Source organism: Mizuhopecten yessoensis, unplaced genomic scaffold, assembly GCF_002113885.1.
Source record: "Mizuhopecten yessoensis strain PY_sf001 unplaced genomic scaffold, ASM211388v2 scaffold2091, whole genome shotgun sequence".
Classification (NCBI taxonomy): domain Eukaryota; kingdom Metazoa; phylum Mollusca; class Bivalvia; order Pectinida; family Pectinidae; genus Mizuhopecten; species Mizuhopecten yessoensis.
The window spans coordinates 438,212-461,331 of NW_018404373.1; the positions used below are offsets into that span (position 1 = coordinate 438,212).

The following is a 23,120-nucleotide window of genomic DNA, read 5'->3' on the forward strand; positions in this document are numbered from 1 at the left end:
TTTAATTACCAGTGGTACATGTATTCCGACTTTGTTTAATTACCAGTGGTACATGTATTCTGACTTTTTTTAAATTACCAGTGGTACATGTATTCCGACTTTTTTTAATTACCAGTGGTATATGTATTCCGACTTTGTTTAATTACCAGTGGTACATGTATTCTGACTTTTTTTAAATTACCAGTGGTACATGTATTCTGACTTTTTTTAAATTACCAGTGGTACATGTATTCCGACTAATTTTAATTACCAGTGGTATATGTATTCTGACTTTTTTTGATTACCAGTGGTGCATGTGTTCTGATTTTGTTTAATTACCTGTGGTACATGTATTGAAATCTTAATGTTTTTTCAAATGCCTGTGGTACATGTATTCCGACCATGTTAAATACCTGTGGTACCATGTATTCTGACTTTGTTTAATTACCTGTGGTACATGTATTGAAATCTTCATGTTTTTTTAATTACCTGTGGTACATGTATTCTGACTTTGTTTAATTACCTGTGGTACATGTATTGAAATCTTCATGTTTTTTTAATTACCTGTGGTACATGTATTCTGATTTTGTTTAATTACCTGTGGTACATGTATTGAATTCTTTATGATTTTTTTATTGTGTTGATTTCCTGAAAAATGACAACTATGGAACAGAATAATATTGAAGAAGGTGTTAGTCTACCAATATCTAGTCATAAACAACGACAGAAAAAGTTGACGGAGGAAAGAAATCAGGAGTATAATGCTATCCTAGTACAGGTACAGCCGCACATTTAATAGATGTTGTTCTCTGTCTCTACCGCTACGTGGTAGGGATAGTACAGGTACAGCCGCACATTTAATAGATGTTGATCTCTCTGTCTCTACCGCTACATGGTAGGGATAGCACAGGTACAGCCGCACATTTAATAGATGTTGTTCTCTCTGTCCCTACCGCTACGTGGTAGGGATAGTACAGGTACAGCCGGACATTTAATAGATGTTGATCTCTCTGTCTCTACCGCTACGTGGTAGGGATAGCACAGGTACAGCCGCACATTTAATAGATGTTGTTCCCTCTGTCCCTACCGCTACGTGGTAGGGATAGTACAGGTACACCCGCACATTTAATAGATGGTGTTCTCTCTGTCTCTACCGCTACGTGGTAGGGATAGCACAGGTACAGCCGCACATTTAATAGATGTTGTTCTCTGTCTCTACCGCTACGTGGTAGGGATAGTACAGTTACACCCACACATTTAATAGATGGTGTTCTCTCTGTCCCTACCGCTACGTGGTAGGGTTAGTACAGGAACACCCACACATTTAATAGATGTTGTTCTCTCTGTCTCTACCGCTACGTGGTAGGGATAGTACAGGTACACCCGCACATTTAATAGATGTTGTTCTCTCTGTCCCTACCGCTATGTGGTAGGGATAGTACAGGTACAGCCACACATTTAATAGATGTTGTTCTCTGTCTCTACCGCTACGTGGTAGGGATAGTACAGGTACAGACGCACATTTAATAGATGTTGTTCTCTGTCTCTACCGCTACGTGGTAGGGATAGTACAGGTACGCCCACACATTTAATAGATGTTGTTCTCTCTGTCTCTACCGCTACGTGGTAGGAATAGTACAGGTACACCCGCACATTTAATAGATGTTGTTCTCTCTGTCTCTACCGCTACGTGGTAGGGATAGTACGGTAGAACCTTGTGAGTCCAGATACTTCTGTTTCTGAAAAAAATAGTCTGAATATTTTTTTGGGGAATCGTTCATAGTATAAAGATAAAATAAAAATTAATGTAAATCAATGTAAAGACGCCTACATTTTCCCTATGAATTTTGAATATTTTATTTTTTTCTGCTTTTCAAAATAAGAATTACTATACTTTTAACTTATATTATAGATAATAAAAATAGATTTTGTTATAATGAACATATATAACACCAGTTAGTTCAGATAAGGACAGTTATTTTTTATGATTCATCAAAATCTATTTTCAAATGCCATCATCAGGACAATAAAAAGGAGAGACACATCCGAGAATTTTCTGGGGAGGGGGTCACTCTTCGTGTCTCGGACTCGGGTCACAAACAACGGAAAAAACAACTGGAGGAGGAGAGAAACAGAGAGTATAATGAAATGGTTGCCAAGGTACCTTTGCACTTAAAAAATGTCTTTGTTCTGATTGGAAATTTATCTCAATATGTTGTTTTGAAGGAAGCTTTCAAATATTTAACTTAATTAATTCTGCATGATTTCTAAGGTACAAACACTTTGATAAAAAATCCTTCCCTGAATTTTTTATAACTTTGAAAGATTGTGTTGAGTATATTTTTTTTTTAACATACCAAAATACTCTTTTATGTACATAATTCAATATTTCATTTTCACACTCAGATATATATATCTTTCTTTGCTTTATAAATTTTTGTAACTTCAAAGGAAAGTTTCAATAAATAAATAAAAACATAACCGCATTTGACCTCAAATAAGCTCCCACTCGCAAAAGGCCCCCTAAAATATATTTTCAGTTCAATATAATTATACATGTTAGAAGACAATAACCAGGTTAAAGAAATTCCTTATAAAGCAGTATCTAAAAATTACATACTTTTATAAATAGGACAAAGAGCAGGTTGTTAAGAAAGCTGGCCTGTCTGGGGAGGGTGTCAGTCTGCGAATCTCAGACTCTGGTCACAAACAGAAAAGAAAACAACTGTTGCAGGACAGAAACAAAGAATATAATGAAATGATTGGCCAGGTACAAATGCATATTTTAGATGTTTTTGCAGTGAAAAGTTGTTGTAATTTTGGCTACGCCTTGTTATTCCGTCTTTTCGTATTGCAGAGTTATCTGCTCTTGTGAGCAGGTATTGAATGTTACGTCATTAGTTTGTGGTGTGAGAAAATTACGTTGTTTTCTAAAAAAAAATGATGACGTTTCTCTCACAAACAAATGACGTAACAATCAATACCTGCTATCAAGAGCAGAGAACTCTGCAATACGAAAAGATGGAATAAAATGTTTGGCCTATAATAATTTCTTGACACCAATATATGTCCATTATGAAAACAAAGTAGATCTTCAAATGTTAATTAAGTATATCAATTTTGTATATAATACATTATATGTAGTAATATCCTTTTCTGTAATAGATTTTATTATGAGGTGAAACAAAAAGTATTTGTGTTAGAGATACAGGAGGAAATTTTTATAAGAAAAAATCTTATAATTTGATATTTTTATAAATTTAGGATACAAAGCAGGCTGGTACAACAGCCATTGTATCTGGGGAGGGGGTCAGTCTGCGTATTTCAGACTCGGGTCACAAACAGCGAAAGAAACGATTGGAGGAGGAAAGGAAGAAAGAGTATAATGAAATGGTTGCCCAGGTACAAAAGCACAGTTTTGATGTTTTTTCTGTTGTTGTATTATTTTGTTTGTGTACCTAGTTGTAAAGTATATTAGGATATATATAATATCTTGACACCAACATGTAAATGTTGTGTGATAAATTAGATTTCCAAACAAATATTATATAATAATTATTTAATTCTTTAAAAAAAAAGAGGAAGATGTATGTTTATAATTTTTTGAAGAGGGTAATTATTACACATTTTTCACACTTTACACACTTCTATAAACAGGATACAAAGCAGGCTGGTACAACAGCCATTGTATCTGGGGAGGGGGTCAGTCTGCGTATCTCTGACTCGAGTCACAAACAGCGAAAGAAACGATTGGAGGAGGAAAGGAAGAAAGAGTATAATGAAATGGTTGCCCAGGTACAAAAGCACAGTGTTGATGTTGTGTTTTTATTTATAATTATTTTCTATTTTAGTCTAATTGGTAATAAATGCCCCTTATGCCCGAAAATGTATTAGGATTATTTTTAGACATTTAGTTTCATTTATTTAAGAATCTATTGACATATACAAAATGTATTAAAATTGAGAATATTGAAAAAGGATTGGGGTAGTTATTTCATAATTTTCTTCAAAATTCAATATTCTAGCTTAAAGTTCCATCTAAAAAGAAAGATGATGGTGATTTGTTGGGGGAAGGTTTACGTTTACCACTCTCTGGCCACGAGGGTCAGCGCCAGCAACTAAAGGAGGCAGTGAAGAAAGATTACAATGACATGCTTGCTCAGGTACAGAAATAACTACAATCCATGGGTCATTTCACGTAAATTATTTTCTCAGGTCTTGAGATTGTGAATGAAATATTCAACTTATTTTCAAAATTCTTTTTTATGCCCCCACCATAAAATAAGTATATAGTGTTGCCCATGTCCGTCCTGTCCCGCCCAATCCTGTCCCGTCCCGTCCGTCCCGTCCTGTGATCAAAGTGGTTGTGACTATTTATAGAACATCAAACACTAAGACTAATTTCACATGGTGACGGGGACATTCATGTCTTACAGACATTTTCTAGTTTTGTAACATTCTCCAAGTTGTCCCAGAAAAACTCGAAGTAACTGAATAAAAATTGTTTGAAAAAAAAAATCCTTAATTGAAGATGGGTGGAAGAAAGCAGACATCATGAGATTACCTTGTATTAGTACAAATGTAGTCATATCTATATAAAGTCATGGCTAATTAATTTATCAATGTTAAGTAAAAGGATGTAAGAATTTAAAAATTTGAATATTTATTTCAGAATCTCGAAAGTTGAGAAATGAATTATGATTGTAATGTGTACTCTGCTTTAGTATGATGATATAAAAAAATAAGGTTTTCCTTTTAAAATCTCAATCTTGCAGAGTAGCTAGAGTAGTCACCCATAGTAGTGTTTGGGCCAGATCCTAAACATCCCTGTAAAGACATTGAGTATCTCTGTCTTGTTACGGGTTTAAATAAAGTATTGGATAGTCTTATAATAAATATAAAATAGGTAAAAAATAGTTGACTACTTGTTGCAAGTAAAATACACAGCTAATCATGTCATTATCATAACCCGGTAATCAGTACATGTATTGTTAAGTACAGTCATTATTATTTTGGAATTGTTTTAACAGAATTTATTATTACCTCTATAAACTTGATTTATAAAATGAAATACAATGTAGCCTGTGCACCTGTAGAAGATGAAGCCTTGTAGCTTCAGTAGAACTCTAGGTACTCGGACCTAGTAAGGTAACTGGAGATGATGTGGCCTCTGTTGTAGCAAGGCACCAACATATTAGACAAGGACACAAGAGCTCTACAAGGGGAGGCAATCAGCCTACCCCTGTCTGGCCATGAGGAGAAGCGTCGAAAGATGGTAAAGGAGAGACAAGAGGAATACAAGGATATGTTGGCCCAGGTACTATGTACCACTGTACTTAGTTGTTGCCTTAGTGCTGTAATGATAAAGTGTACAATTTAATCACCTGTAAGCCTGCATATATCAAGACTTCTGTACTAATTCTTTTATTCTAATTATGTATAAAAGGTTAAACTAAAGCCTGACATCTAAGGATTGAAGTGTAACAACAGTTGGTAACTGAAGATTTGCTTCGAATGTTTGTTCACAGTATGAGAGATGTTTTTTTTCATAAAAATACAATTAATGTGGATTTATTCCTTCTTTTTGTATTGCAGAGTTATCTTCTCTTGTGAGCAGGTATTGATTGTTACGTCATTGGTTTGTGTAAGAAAATTACGTCGTTTTCTCAAAAAATGATAACGTTACTCTCACAAACCAATGACTTAACAATTAATACCTGCTCACAAGAGCAGATAACTGCAATACGAAAAGACCGAATAGTTTGTTTAGATGGATGTAGATTACATCTCTTGAAAATTACACAGTCTTGTCCATAATTATTCTGTGATGTACATGTACTTTTATGTTATTGGGTAGTTATATATTTACTTTGTTCATGAAAACCTGCTCATATATTATACTGGTTAAAAGCTACTGTTTATTGATACAAGATGGAATTATTCCTACAGTACATTTAAATCAACGTTACATCTCTAGCAGTTACAGATCTTCATTTGTCATTTTGTTAAAATTCTAGAAAAAGTTTCAAGGTCAACCAAAAAACAGATGCAACGTTGAAGGTGAAGACAAAAGTCTGCCAGTATCTAATCATACAGAACAACGTAAACAATTACCACAGGATAAAACCCATGACAACGTAGAAACGGTCGCCAAGGTATTACACAGTATACTCTGTAGTCATAGTCACCAGTAGAGGGGTTTTCTTTTCTTTTTCTTTGTTTTCAATATTGAATATATGTAATCCAATTATTTGAATTACTTGAAAATTTGTAACAAGTATCTGGAAAAACATTTAAATTTGAATCTGTTTATTATACATTTATTGGTCTTGAGGTAGGGAAACCTGATTCTTTTATTAATCATTGTTTCATGAGGGCATTAAGTCCAAGAATAAATATTTTATTATACCTGAAGCAGAATAATAAAACACCAGTGAAAAAGATCAGGCTAAGTAAATTTTCAAGTTTGATTTCATCTTTAAGTCAGCCAATCTTTGAAAAATCCATGACATCCCTCTTTTTCCTTTTTTTATCTTATTATTAGTGTTTTTTCATATTAAAGCAGTTTTCAATTTTTAGATTTCGTAAAACCTAAATTATGTTTACATCATAGATTACTGGTCATATTTAAATCAAAACCTTGCAGAGAAAGTCAGAGAAATCCGTGCGTAATCCCCTTGAAGGGGAGGCCATAAGTCTTCCACTATCTGGCCACCAGAAGGAGAGGCAGCGACTGATGGAGGAGAGACGGCGCGAGTACAACGAAATGATCAGCCAGGTATCTGGCTTTCTTGGACCTTATGTCATTGAAACACTACCACATACATTTATTGTTTGATTTAAACTTTGAGATACCTGCTATGTAGTATCAGATCATAGGCTAAGTTAGCATTAAGCTGCTCTTCCTACAAGAGTTGATAACCTTGACATGAAGATTTGTTTTTTCAGTTAATTGATCAATCCATCTATTCTATTAATAAGTTTAAGAACAGTTTTTGTTAATGTTTTTCACTATTTTAATAAAAAAAATCTAGAATCTAGAAAAAAACATTTATAAAAAATCCAACATTTTCATTACTGGTTGTTAAGTTTAAATATATGTATAAATTTCCTTGTAATCAATAAGTTTCAGAACAATATTTGTTATTTTTTTTCAGTATTTTAATAAAAAAATCTAGATTCCAACATTTTCATTACTGGTTTAAATATATGTAAAAATTTCCTTGTAAGCTGAAGTCGAAAAAAACGAAAGGAAAAGGAACAAAGTCGACTTTTGTCCCAGAAGAACGTAACACAAGTGACAATAAAAATGTGTCCGACACAAAGCGCAGAGATTTTACTCAGGTACTTAGACTACAGCTTATCATTCAAATACAGTACCTGCCAATTAAATTTTAACTGTAAACAAAAGTGATCAATGATTTACCATTTAACAAACTGAATTAAAATAAAAGCCACAAAAATAATATGTTTTTATTTAGTGTATAGTTATATCTTTACAGTTTCTCCCGTGGACAGTTAAAGGTTGTCTTATCCTGCCCCGAAACCCTACTGAAACTAATTCTGAAAATCCTTTAAAATTTGATACAGGATATATATATGCCTGCCATTCTTGTCTTGGACCCCTTCTGTACAGACAGGGTCAGATTGTTTAGCTGGGGAAGTTCTGATAAAGTGTAATTTTACCTTTTTTCTAAATGTCGATTTTGTGTATACAAAAGCATACATGTCCACCTAATTTGTGATCAAACTGAATGCACTGGTTTTAATTCTGTAGCAATATGATAGTGAGGATGAAGGAAGGGAGACAACTGATTTGGAAAAAAAGCTGCAACAACTGCGCAGCATGCTTGAGGTATATGTCTCCTGCACATCAACCTAGAATTTCCTGGTAGTCAATATTTAATTCCATAGATTTTTTTTGGAAGATTTATTCATAATTTCTTTTTTGTAGTAATTATTTACCATTAAGAGAGCATTTGTATAAATATGATTTATACATCTACCTTGTAGTATGTCTTGTTTAGTATTGATTAGGCCATCCCTAAAAAAATGTTTGTTGGCAGTTTCCCTACTCCCATTTTTTTTCAGGGGGTAGGTAGGAACAGATTTTTTTTTTATATTTTAGAAATCTCTTATTTCTTTATAAAAACACAAAGTGTCTGACTTTTCATCAAGAATTTCTTTTTTAACCAAAATTCCAAAAATTGTTTGAGAAGGTACTATTTTCTACTGAGTCGGTCAGGAAACTGCAAACATACAATTTATCATTGATAGCCTTAGTCTAGTTAAGCTGTATGACATTTCATTATGTTTAAGCCTTGCAGATGATGTAAATTAAAACTTTTGCTTGTATACTTTGTATTTTATCTCAATTATTAGATAATTTTAAGCTTGGAAATTGGTCAGAAAAATTATCAATTATTTACACCATTTATTCCAGTAGTTTTTTTTTACAATTTGCACAAAGCATTGTATAACTGCACATTTTAGTTCTGTCAACATGAAGTTGTACAGGATAATAAGGAAAAGATTCTGAAATCTGTCTTGGTCTTGCATCAGTAGTATCACAGCAGGTATGCCGTATTTATGATGGACTACACGAGCGTTACCTGGAAAGATCTCAAACAGATTCCATTGTCCTGTTACAGAGGTCTATTGATAGTGTTGCCTTCCAGATCATTGTATTTGAGGGAGGCGCGGTAGTCTTGTGGTAGGACGCCAGACTCGTGACCGAAGGGTTGCGGGTTTGAGTCTCGTCATGGCACTGTTGTATCTTTGAGAAAGATACTTTACTCCGCTTGTTCAAGACTACTTAGCCATAAATGAGTATGTGGTTGGGCAGTGCAGGAATTGTTGAATGCTAGCTGTGAGCGCCAAAATGGCAGCACCGGCTGTATGCTCCACAGTGAGTTGAGAAAGATATTGGCTGGTTGCAAAGGCCCTATAACCACGGATAATAATTTGTAAACTGTTTGAGACGACCTACAGACTAGGTTGTGATAAAGCGGTATATAAGAACCTCAAAGTATTATTAATTATTATTATTTATTTACTAGTGCATAGCTTTTTTCCCCCAGAGCTACAGATTACACAAACTGTTACTTAATTAGTTAGTGCTTGTCTTTGACCAACGTTATATGTATTTTTACGCTTTTCTTGAAAATTGTTGTTATCAATAAATGTCTTTTTCTTTTATGTGAACATATTCTAATTGTTAATGAAATTAATCCACTACATATCTGTTAGTGTCCTTTGATATTTATGATTGTGTTTTGTTTTGTCATTAAAATTACTTATTTGTAATATGTTTGCTTACCCATTATACATATGACAGCTTTCAATCATATGCACATATTGCTGATGTCATCTTCAGACATGTCAGTTTGATTCATTGATTGTCTATAATAGTGAATTCAACATGACTTAGATAAAAAGCTTGATTTTCCATCCAAACATAAGATGATTGAAAATCAGATGTGAAACATAGGTATATGATACAGAATATAATTTAACAGTGCATTTACAAACTTCATTTTCTTCTAATATCAGTTTCCTGCCATGCATTATTGTTTTTTTCATATAGCTAATATAATTAATTACCAGTAATATAATTAATCACCAATAATATAATTTTCTAGTTTTGTAATTTCACAAAAATGTTCTTTGTTTACATTCATCAAAAATGACCAGCATTGCATGCTTACTGATCTCTACTGAAAATAACTAAAAAAAAAGAAGAAGATTAGTCCTCAAACTGAAGTATTAACGAAAGTAAAATTTAATTGCATTATATTTCAAATTAAAAGTAAGTTCAATAGTAACTAAAAAAATAAAAATACTGAAGAAGTTGATTTGCAGAAAATTAAACTTAAGCCTGAACTTAAGATTTTCGATAAATCATAGGTAAATTGAATTACAATGAGTGCTGTACTTGTTTGGCTACAGCCTGACCCCTACCCTCGGGACCAGGCCCGCCCTGAACTGCTTACTTCCATGCCCCAGGGCCAGTATGAGATGGAGAGAGAGCGTGTTGACTATGACCGTCAGCGCCAAAACGAGGAAATGTTGTCCAAGGTAGATAACTCTTGAGATGTTTTGAAGCTAACATGTAGGTTAGTGATGCTAACAATCCCACAGACACCTCCCCTTATTGTACCATGTGTGTATCTTCACTAGCAATCTATAACAGTATCTATCACAAACTGTATCTCCTGTTACCTATGGTAACTAACATGTAGGCTAGTGATGCTAACAATCCCACAGACACCTCCCCTTATTGAACCACGTGTGTATCTTCACTAGCAATCTATAACAGTATCTATCACAAACTGTATCTCCTGTTACCTATGGTAACTAACATGTAGGCTAGTGATGCTAACAATCCCACAGACACCTCCCCTTATTGAACCACGTGTGTATCTTCACTAGCAATCTATAACAGTATCTATCACAAACTGTATCTCCTGTTACCTATGGTAACTAACATGTAGGCTAGTGATGCTAACAATCCCACAGACACCTCCCCTTATTGAACCACGTGTGTATCTTCACTAGCAATCTATAACAGTATCTATCACAAACTGTATCTCCTGTTACCTATGGTAACTAACATGTAGGCTAGTGATGCTAACAATCCCACAGATACCTCCCCTTATTGTACCACGTGTGTATCTACACTAGCCATCTATAACAGTATCTATCACAAACTATCTCCTGTTACCCATGGTAACTAACATGTAGGCTAGTGATGCTAACAATCCCACAGATACCTCCCCTTATTGTACCACGTGTGTATCTACACTAGCCATCTATAGCAGTATCTATCACAAACTGTATCTCCTGTTACCCATGGTAACTAACATGTTTTTCTGTTACTCTTGGTAACTAACATGTTTTTCTGTTACTCTTGGTAACTAACATGTTTTTCTGTTACCCTTGGTAACCCCTATTCAGTAACATTCTTTAGAAACAAACAATCATATTTTCATATCGCTTTAAAGGTCTTGTCTTCTATTTTTGCATTTATCAAAGAAATGTTGACCTTTAGTTGTGTCCATTCTTTCAGTGTAGCCAAACTACCAGCTAAGTAGCATTGGTATAGATATGATGCTAGTTATTATATCAATAATTGGTTCTATATATGTGAACCCTACTTACCCTAATTTTTTGTGCCGACCCTAAACTTTTGAAGGCAATTTTCAAAGAAGAACTGTTAAAATCAAGACAACTCTTCTATATATTACCTATATACCTACCTGCCCTGATTTTTCCTAACATGTTACAGGACACATATCATTTTGTCTGGCCTTATTACTTTTATAGAAACCAATTATTTCTTTATTTTTCCCACAAATATTTTTCAATCATTCGAGCCATTTGAAATCAATGATATATAGGTAGTTGTGAGTGAATACATCCTTCATGATCTCCTGTACTTTAAGAAAAATGTGGTGGAGAGAATGAAATTTGTCAACCAGGTGAGATATGTGTGATACAGATGTTGTACCGATGCTTTACTGACATCAGATTGACTGCTTGTACTGACTTGGTGGAGTTTTACAGAACATACTGCATAGTGCTTAGTTTTTGTGAGCATTGGATTTTCACAAAATTCACATTTTGGTGAAATTCATTAACCCAAGTGAAAATGTCACCTACAATTTTAACATTAAACTGCGTAGTTGTCCAGTATAGTTGTTACATCAGAATGTGCTTTTTTTGTGATTATGTTCTAACATATTTGATTAATAAAGTAATAAATGTATATCAACCTCTGACAGTTCTTTCACTTGACTTTATATTATATAGACACTGGTCAAGCTTTAAATCATATACATATACATGTTCATCCATTGAATCCAGTGGTATTTATGAAGTCACAAATCACAGAGTTTGGTAGACTGCATTTAGTTGTTATGACAGGGTAGAGGAGGATACAAATAACTATGTCTATGACTGTTTGGGTGTTGGAACATGTAATTTTAGTTTATATGCTGTTTAACTGACAGATTAAATTACACACAAGGTTATAGTTGAGGACAATTCATGAATAAATGGTTCTGTATCTCAATAATTACATCATGAATTACATCATGTAATTATTTGATTACCTATAACAGCTCGAGGAGAACCGCATATTTCTAAATAGAATACACCACCCCTGGAGAGAAAACCCCACCCGACAGACACTCAAGGACGCAGTGCCTGTACACTCAGTGTCCGCGTATAACGTCTCACCTGTGGTGATAGACGATTACGTCACACCTGTTGATGATGAGGTGGAACAGGTAGAGCAGGAGCAGGTAGACATGCACGGCACTGCATGTTCAGCTCTGTACATGTATCTAGTTACCATACATTTACCTAGTGGTTATGTAGGTCATGGTCAATAGAGTTATCCCCCTTCCTTTTCAAAATTCTCAGAATTTTTATACATTTTTCGGTGAAAGGTGCTATTATTTAATTCCCTAAAACAGTTCAAGATAACTAAATTAGTGAATTCTAATACTGTTATGATTTTTTGAGAATTGAAAGCACATAAATGGAACAGCCTGGATAATTTTATTTTTTATTTTTTTATCCCCAGGATATTGATAATGATAATTTACGATCTATGCCTTCTTGTCCACAACCTACATTTCTACTAAGTTTAATTGATGCATGAAACAAATTGATTGACAGTTTCCATTCCTTCTTTGTAGTGTTTCTTTGACTTGAGGCAGTAAATTTACTCATATCGGTATATAGTCTGTTGTACACCGTGAACTTTTGTTACAGTTGGAGCTTTGTACTAAATAGTGTTTTGAATGTAATGTCTATTGTTATTGAATGTTTGTCAGTTTGTTGAATTGATGGAGTAGCATTGAATATATATTTATATAGCTTTCAATTTTGTGTTGATTATATCATATGTAAACACAAAAACAATATTTACCATTTAATACAATGTTTATGTTGCTAGGAAACCTGCAATTAAGATGAAAATAGTACATTTTTAGAAAACGTTTGTTTTGCTTTTATTTTGCATGTTTGTTTAATGATAAATGCAGTGAATAAAAAATTATATTGCATCTTTAAAAATGATCTATTTTTTCATTTCTGTTTTTCATTGAAGCACATTTATACTTATATGATTTAATTCTATACCTGATTGATTCTTAAATGTGCCATTTTTACTCTTGTTGAAATATATATCTGAATTAAGTCTTCACAAGATCAGGCTTTACTAATAGTTACTTTATGCGTTTTAGGTGTGTTTTTTTCTAAAATATTTGTTTTGGAAAATGTTCAAGATTTGTGTTAAATTATTGTAAGACTGGACATTTTTTCACATTTTTTTTCTGAATCGGTACAAGAACATGCACACACAAACATATAAATGGACAATGTAAAATATTGACACTATTTAAGTTTGACACATTTGTGACATATTGGCGTACTATATAACATATTGACACTATTTAAGTTTGTCACATTTGTGACATATTGACGTACTATATAACATATTGACACTATTTAAGTTTGACACATTTGTGACATATTGGCGTACTATATAACATATTGACACACCATGTTCTCTGATCATGGATTCCGGACATGAACATTACCTGAAATGAAAAGTTATTTACACTAATTGCTTATTTTTATGATGTGTGAAGTTTTATGTGTATTTTGATTGTTTACAGAAACAGAATACAGGGAGGAGGTTGAAAAGAGAGAAGGACGAGGGACGTCCCGTCACCCCAGGTGGACTCTTGAATAAAATGGGACGTGATCAACAGGACCGCACCAATAAACTCAACAATGAACGCAAGAAAGAATACAACCAACTCCTCACACAGGTAAAAACACTTAATCACTTAATCACTTAATCATGGAATTCAATTGTTGCCTTACAGAGATATAAATACTAAAAAATTGAAAACAGCACCACAAAGAACACTCATTGAATATAGCTAGCCCCACCAAGAACATTTTATCATTGAATACAGCCAGCCCCACAAAGAACACTATATCATTGAATACAGCCAGCCCCACCAAGAACACTTTACCATTGAATACAGCAAGCCCCCCCAATAACACTTTACCATTGAGTACAGCCAGCCCCACCAAGAACATTTTATCATTGAATACAGTCAGCCCCACCAAGAACATTTTATCATTGAATACAGCCAACCCTGCCAAGAACACTTTATCATTGAATACAGCGAGCACCACAAAGAACATTTTATCATTGAATACAGTCAGCCCCACCAAGAACACTTTACCATTGAATACAGCCAGCCCCACCAAGAACATTTTATCATTGAATACAGCCAGCCCCAACAAGAACACTTTACCATTGAATACAGCCAGCACCACAAAGAACATTTTATCATTGAATACAGTCAGCCCCACCAAGAACACTTTACCATTGAATACAGCCAGCACCACAAAGAACATTTTATCATTGAAAACAGCCAGCCCCACCAAGAACATTCTTTCATTGAATACAGCAAGCCCCACCAAGAAAATACATTTTATCATTGAATACAGCCAGCCCCACAAAGAACACTTTACCATTGAATACAGTCAGCCCCACCAAGAACATTCTATCATTAAATACAGCCAGCCCCACCAAGAAAATAAATTTTATCATTGAATACAGCCAGCGCCACAAACAACATTTTATCATTGAATATTTACCACTGTATGGCTATATGTTATTGCCACTATATAAGTAACCCTTCTTAATTCAGATTGCATTTATAAAGCTGTAACTGCCATGGCCTACGTGTTGATATCATCATTATGATGACGTCATAATGATACAGTCGACTCTCCATGGAAGATGAATGTTCTGTTCATTGAACAAGCATACATCATTCATACACTAACTTGAACTAATACAGATTTCTTATTCCCATATTAATTTCTATGATATTTAAATACTCAAAAATGGTAAGTATAAGAATTAGAAAAACAAGTAAATGCCATATCAACACAGCTCATTTCTAAGGTAACACCAGCTCCTTACATAGGTATAATTGGAGAGCCCCGTTGATCATTATACATGTGACAGTTTTGATAAAAAAAGGGATGAAGAAATTATGATAAGATTCACCTTCAGTTCAGAAATGGCTTCATGATCACAACATTTATCTTTAATATCTAAATTGACTATAGAGTAAATTTTCTCTTTTGCAAACTCCAGTATGACAGCTCCCTGTACATTGTACATACAATGTACAGGGAACTATAGTGTACAATCAAATCCACCTATGATTTCAGTATAACAGCTCCCTGTATATTGTACATACAATGTACAGGGGATTATAGTGTACAGTCAAATCCACTTATGATTTCAGTATAACAGCTCCCTGTATATTGTACATCCAATGTACAGGGGATTATAGTGTACAGTCAAATCCACTTATGATTTCAGTATAACAGCTCCCTGTATATTGTACATCCAATGTACAGGGGATTATAGTGTACAGTCAAATCCACTTATGATTTCAGTATAACAGCTCCCTGTATATTGTACATACAATGTACAGGGAACTATAGTGTACAATTAAATCCACCTATGATTTCAGTATAACAGCTCCCTGTATATTGTACATACAATGTACAGGGGATTATAGTGTACAGTCAAATCCACTTATGATTTCAGTATAACAGCTCCCTGTATATTGTACATCCAATGTACAGGGGATTATAGTGTACAGTCAAATCCCCCTATGATTTCAGTATAACAGCTCCCTGTATATTGTACATACAATGTACAGGGGATTATAGTGTACAGTCAAATCCACTTATGATTTCAGTATAACAGCTCCCTGTATATTGTACATCCAATGTACAGGGGATTATAGTGTACAGTCAAATCCCCCTATGATTTCAGTATAACAGCTCCCTGTATATTGTACATCCAATGTACAGGGGATTATAGTGTACAGTCAAATCCACTTATGATTTCAGTATAACAGCTCCCTGTATATTGTACATCCAATGTACAGGGGATTATAGTGTACAGTCAAATCCACTTATGATTTCAGTATAACAGCTCCCTGTATATTGTACATACAATGTACAGGGGATTATAGTGTACAGTCAAATCAACCTATGATTTCAGTATAACAGCTCCCTGTATATTGTACATACAATGTACAGGGAACTATAGTGTACAATTAAATCCACCTATGATTTCAGTATAACAGCTCCCTGTATACTGTACATATAGTGTATAGGGGACTATAGTGTACAGGCAAATCCACCTATGATTTCAGTATAACAGCTCCCTGTACATTGTACATACAATGTACAGGGAACTATAGTGTACAATCAAATCCCCCTATGATTTCAGTATAACAGCTCCCTGTATACTGTACATATAGGGTATAGGGGACTATAGTGTACAGTCAAATCCACCTATGATTTCAGCAAGCTGTGGCTATAAGAGACATGACCAAATCTTATGCAGAGGTCTTGGAAAGTGAGAGATCAGAGGTAAAGGGGGATAACCCCCTGTGTGGCTAATACCTCACCCCATAACCTTCAGTACAGTAGAGCTAAGCAGGATTAGCTAGATTCACAAGCCTTGTCTCTCTAAACTCATACTCTATCATCAGGTCTTGTTCCATTGAAGAAGGAAATTGATAGTTTGCCTATTAGATGAAATGTTTAGATGCATGCCTTGGTGAATGGAGCTTATCTGTATAGCTTTGTTCTGAGGTACGGGTATTATATTTGTCAATGGAAATTAAAAGTGGCAGTTTCTCAGGAACTTCCTATGCTGTGTCTTTAATGCTGAGCAAGCCATGCAAAAATTAATACTTCATCTGACACTGTATAAAAAGAGGCAGTACTCTTATCACTTATGTTGAAATTACAACAATCATGGTGAAAAGCATCAATATATATCATTCTTAAACTTTTGGTCACTTGTTTTAATGAAGCCTTGGTCACTCCTGGTCACTTGTTTTAATGAAACCTTAGTCACTCTTGGTCACTTGTTTTAATGAAGCCCTAGTCACTCCTGGTCACTTGATTTAATGAAGCCTTGGTCAGTATTGGTCACTTGTTTTAATGAAGCCTTGGTCAGTATTGGTCACTTGTTTTAATGAAACCCTAGTCACTCTTGGTCACTTGTTTTAATGAAGCCCTAGTCACTCCTGGTCACTTGTTTTAATGAAACCCTAGTCACTCTTAGTCACTTGTTTTAATGAAACCCTAGTAACTCCTGGTCACTTGTTTTAATGAAGCCCTAGTCACTCTTGGTCACTTGTTTTAATGAAACCCTAGTCACTCTTGGTCACTTGTTTTAATGAAGCCCTAGTCAGTCCTGGTCACTTGTTTTAATGAAACTATAGTCACTCTTGGTCACTTGTTTTAATGAAACCTTAGTCACTCTTGGTCACTTGTTTTAATGAAGCCCTAGTCACTCCTGGTCACTTGTTTTAATGAAGCCCTAGTCACTCTTGGTCACTTGTTTTAATGAAACCCTAGTCACTCTTGGTCACTTGTTTTAATGAAGCCCTAGTCAGTCCTGGTCACTTGTTTTAATGAAACTATAGTCACTCTTGGTCACTTGTTTTAATGAAACCTTAGTCACTCTTGGTCACTTGTTTTAATGAAGCCCTAGTCACTCTTGGTCACTTGTTTTAATGAAGCCCTAGTCACTCTTGGTCACTTGTTTTAATGAAGCCCTAGTCACTCTCGGTCACTTGTTTTAATGAAACCCTAGTCACTCTTAGTCACTTGTTTTAATGAAGCCCTAGTCACTCCTGGTCACTTGTTTTAATGAAGCCCTAGTCACTCTTAGTCACTTGTTTTAATGAAGCCCTAGTCACTCTTGGTCACTTGTTTTAATGAAGCCCTAGTCACTCCTGGTCACTTGTTTTAATGAAACCTTAGTCACTCTTGGTCACTTGTTTTAATGAAGCCCTAGTCACTCTTGGTCACTTGTTTTAATGAAACCCTAGTCACTCTTGGTCACTTGTTTTAATGAAACCTTAGTCACTCCTGGTCACTTGTTTTAATGAAGCCCTAGTCACTCCTGGTCACTTGTTTTAATGAAGCCCTAGTCACTCCTAGTCACTTGTGTTAAGACTTGAAAGAATATAATGTATAACACAAAATGTTCCTAGGGACTTTCCTTCATGGTTTGAATTAAGCCATTTAGATCGTTTCGTGGTACAAACTTTCGTGGATATCATTCAATTTTGTTGTATTTATTTTCGTGGTTCATTAGCAACCACCAATGTTTATACACAAAGAACATTTCATGTTATACAGTAGCGTAGTCACTAAACTTATGAAGTTTTACTTAGTCACTGGTGTTATGAAGCCATAGTAACATGTCAAGTTATTTTGTCACTTTTGTAACTGTCAATGATAAAAATAGCAACTACAGTAAGTAGTTGCACTTTATAGTTAAATCCCTGTCATAGTGATGCTTGTTGAAACTTGAATGGCTGTGGCAAATTTCAGAAAGGAGACAAGCCCCATCGACCATCCTCTGAAACGGGCACGCGGTACACAGAGGTAACGGATCCTCAGCATAATGCATGTTTTGTATCTAGACATTGGATATAACTTCTGGTCGTTGTATCATCAAGAACAGTCCTCTGCTAGCCGTTTCTATAAGTCTGTGTTTGATGTGGTCTGTGGTATATTTATGCAGCCATGCCTATTCTGTTGCTTTACCATTGATCCTTATCATGCTCTTCTTGTGCTTATTATAGTTATTCTTTAGTCTCATCACATCGGCAGTGTAACCTGTAGGTCTATTTTATTATTACCAGCTTGTTTTGATACTTATATTGCAGATGTAATACAAAACTTGTAGTCAATGTTATGGCACTTTCATCTACACTTCGTTCATTCAAATTTTAAGAATAAAAGTATAGATATGTTTTTCTAATTATTTAAGTTTTAAATTTTCTGTTCTTTATACCAGTACATGATTTTATAATAATATTGATTTGTTTGAATATAATTGAACTGATCTTGAACTTGAACAATTATTATTGAATTGAACGGATATATGTAGATATATTGGATGATGATTAATTTCTGTAGCTTTTGTTTTTATACTTATGAATTTCGACACATGATAATGTTTTAATAATTAATTAATAGATGTACATAATGGATCTGTAGCAGAGTTATGTATATGGTTTGAGATAAGATGGGTTCATAAGAATTATTACTATATTGCCTAGGCTATGTAGCTGATGGAGATATATCGATACACACATGATATTTAGCAATAACTACATATAGGACAGTGCCTCCTTGCATCTGTCTGATGTCTGTAATAATTTTTTTCTGACTACAAATATTTCACGATCCCTTCAACAGATTCAGTTCATATTCACATAATGTTGTATACATATGTATCTGATCAGAGTTTGGTTGTCAATGGTCAAGTTTAATTGGTCAAAGTTCACACTTGACCAATATTTTTGCACGTCTGCGGTTTTAGTTGCATTTACACCTTATTATGATAACCTCTAAGGGTCAAAGGTTACACTTGACCTCTTTGGTTGTCAGAGTATATTTATGTGAACCTGGCTGCTCTTTGTTTTGATCTTTTTAAAATTATCCATTGTACCGGAGTTGACACAATTGTATTGTCTCTAAATAATTTGACCTACAGTGAAACACAACTGTGATACCAAGTACATGTATGTTGGGAAAAAATGGAAAATAGTTTCTATATATACCTGCTTCAGAATAAGTATGATGAAATTTAGATATGTTTGAGATTTAGACCATAGAGTTATAGGTTAATGGGATTTTGTAGACATCTGTATATAAATGTAAGCATGCATGCAGCCGATATTATATATAGGATGTGGCGGTGTTGTATGTTAGTACTACCTGTATGATATGCCATCTGTCCACAGGACCCTCGACCTGTTCGCGGCCACCCTCCCAGGCCTGACTATAAGTCTGTAGGTTCCTATGTGTTTCTGTGTCATTGTAGCATTGCTATTGTGTTCTATACTCCTACACTACACATGTTCTATACTCCTACACTACCTACAATACACATGTTCTATACTCCTACACTGCACACCAAGCTTGACCAATTCCTCTCAGGAATGTGACTAAGGACACTACATATGACAAATTAAGATGATCAGGTTAAGAGAATAGTTTGGACTGGAAAAATCCTTTCTGATACTTCATCTGAGTCAACTATCAAGTTTGGTCTACAAGCTTTTGGGAATAGGTTGAGAACTAAATCATAGAATGGCGATAACTCAGAATCATTCACCATGAGTTAGATATTAAATTTCTTTACCATAACATGTAAGCAAATTTGGTTGACGTGATGTCATGCCGTGCCACGTTAATAAACACACAAAAAAAATGGAAAGAGGTATGGTCTAAAGTAGAAGTATCAATAAAGTCTATGGCAGTGATGGGAGACAACGCGGTACATGTTGACAGCACACTGTAGGTGATGATTTGGAGGTTTTCCGGTACAATATGTTCTCCATGACTCTACAATTTGTATATTGCCCGTGTGAGAATGGATACAGCACTTTGATCACTTCTGCACACTGCACAGCATATATCACTCCGCCTCAACACCTTTCATTGTCACACTCGTCCATGGCGAACCCATCGTCAGATACCCACGGTTGATTTCGCCTCGGTACTCACTCATCTGAGTACCGAAGCGAAATCAACTGTGGGTATCGGGACTAACCGACGATGTGGCGAACCTTGATCTCCTCCTTTCTTTTCTGTTGCGTATCGCTCTTGTCACATTTATTCCTGATTTTTGTTCTGATGTCATTGTAGTATTCCTTATGATGTCACAAACTTTGATGTTGATGTTATATATTATTAAACTTCGTGGCATACTGTGTATACTGAGTGCCAAGAAAGAAGTTGGGACTTTTTCGTTTTTACACTATAAAGATAACACGTTCGTAAGTTACTGTACATGTAAAGCAGATTTTTGCAGAATGACAGCAAGATTTTCATTAATTAGTTGCATGTCAAGAGTTATTTTTTTTTGCAGAAATGAAACTCTTTCTAAAATAATTTCATCACTGCGATTGTGTCTGAGGCATTGTGTGTAATGTGAGGTTGGCTATCATAGTCTACTAAGCCCAACACTGCTTTGTCACAGCACTTTAATTGGTCGTGTTAATTAGTGAGGTTTACTGATGTGTGAACACAGTAATGATGCCCAGATTGTGTGATTATGAACCAGAGAAGTGTTGTCATTGTCTTAATGAACCTTAAACTATAGCTGTACTTCACTCGTTATGTCATAAAAACTTATTATCATTGAGTTATTACCAGAACCAAATAAACCTCTTGTTCTTCCATATAAAAACATAGAATAATATATACAATAATATGTGTAGAGTTTACCGACTTACTGCCATGTTGTTTGTCTAATGGAGGGAATGGTTTGTGAAATATACAGTCTTTAATGAATCGATCGGTCAAAATCTCTGCAACAAGTCATCTCCATCAAAATAATTCATGTTATTACTGGAGTCTGTTTCGACAGATGACTGAGTTTGTAACAACTATCATTCGGTAGTAATATATATTATTGCTATGTTTAATGCTCAGACGATTGATTTCACATTTCAGGTTCCGCCCCGGACCCAAGCTCGATTTGAGGATTCTCAACAGGAGAGTTTCAGTGGAGGACTCCCAGGGCCGTCAGCTGGGGACACTGAACAGGTAAGATAGACATCTAACAATAATACGTGTTATAGTTGTTAGTTCTGAAGTGTCTTGTATTCTATGTTTTTACTGTGAAAATTATATCATGTTTCCTTTGGAATTTTATTTTAACATGTTTTTTTGTGTTTTATTTAACAGTGTTTTTCATGAGATTTTTTGCTTTCGGTTCAGAACAGGTGTATTTTGTTCAGGGAGCTGTTACAATAAATACACATGTCTGAATGTGTATCTTCTAAGTATCAGTAAGGATCGATGCTGCAGGTTTTCTTTTCAGACTTACCCTTATATGTGTAGAATTTGAGACAAAAATGAAATCATCTAAAAAAAGTGCATATTCAAATGAAAAATTGAGACTTTGACAGATAGGCAAATCATATTTACAAACTTGATGTGGAAGACATTTTACTGTACTGACTTGTCCTGCTGTGAATTAGCTGGTATCCTACTTTGAGTGTTGGTAAATGGCCAGTGCCTTTGTGCTGTAGGACCACTTGAACATATCATTTGACTCGCCGAGAAGCTGGTCGATGGACTGGTTTGAACGTCCAAAAGAATATAGTGACGTTAAACCGTACTCTGTAAGTTTGCGAGCATGGCTTCAGGCGCCATCATATCAGAGTTATGTCCCTTTGTCAAAATTTAATTTCAGAGAAAAAATTCATTATGAACATTGGCATCATGAATTTTGCTTTGTTAGTTGACTTTTTTCTGTCTAATTTTCTGTCTGGTTTCAATGAATGAAGAGGGATATAGCTCTATCATGTAGCCAGCAGCTATGTTTGTCTTGTTTGCTGTAAAGACATCATATATCTGTGGTGGAATGCTAACTTGGTGTAGACGCTATTGAAATTTAATATTGAAGGAAGTTCAATATTCAGTGTTCAGTATTCAATTTTTCATTGTTTAAGGTAAGAAGTACATTCAAGTTAAAATTTATGATTTATTTGATTAATTATATGACATATTACTATTGTCACATCTATGTTATTTTCAACAGAAATATTCTTTCTATGCATTTTAAAAAATAAGAGTTTTTCAAAATTTGAGTATTTGAAAACAATAAATACAAATAAACAAAATGTAAAGGGATCTATCCATAGCCAATCATACACTTAACAAATGTTGCTATCTAGGAAATGTAGATGCACATCATCAAAATGAGAGATGGATACCTTTACAAGGGAAGTAACTCTAAACGAGAAAAACATCCTTTTGTTGCTTTACCTTCTGTATAAATTAAAAGGGTTAATATTATAAGAATAAAATGGAGCTCTGAAGCAGAAGTCTAATTGTTCAATGTTTATGACTGGTCCAGTGGTACATTTTACCTCAAATATCCCTCTTTTTATTTGATTTTCAAATGAGACTTTTTAGGTCACCTGAGCTTTAGCTCAAGTGACCTATTGCTATCCGTTTTCGTCCGTCGTCGT

At 34.7% G+C, this 23,120-nt stretch overlaps 1 protein-coding gene across 1 annotated transcript in view; it reads left to right on the forward strand.

Moving 5' to 3' along the window:
- The window catches only part of LOC110445151 (trichohyalin-like), a 125,307-nt gene that overhangs the window by 28,873 nt on the left and 73,314 nt on the right, over window positions 1-23,120 (forward strand). Inside the window, exons 10-21 of the mRNA XM_021489584.1 lie at window positions 4,005-4,142; window positions 5,159-5,296; window positions 5,997-6,134; window positions 6,626-6,757; window positions 7,210-7,323; window positions 7,757-7,834; window positions 9,928-10,056; window positions 12,102-12,284; window positions 13,668-13,823; window positions 16,408-16,473; window positions 19,878-19,925; window positions 21,595-21,687. Of these exons, the coding sequence (XP_021345259.1) occupies window positions 4,005-4,142; window positions 5,159-5,296; window positions 5,997-6,134; window positions 6,626-6,757; window positions 7,210-7,323; window positions 7,757-7,834; window positions 9,928-10,056; window positions 12,102-12,284; window positions 13,668-13,823; window positions 16,408-16,473; window positions 19,878-19,925; window positions 21,595-21,687 (1,413 nt within the window). The remainder of the gene's footprint in view (window positions 1-4,004; window positions 4,143-5,158; window positions 5,297-5,996; window positions 6,135-6,625; window positions 6,758-7,209; window positions 7,324-7,756; window positions 7,835-9,927; window positions 10,057-12,101; window positions 12,285-13,667; window positions 13,824-16,407; window positions 16,474-19,877; window positions 19,926-21,594; window positions 21,688-23,120) is intronic.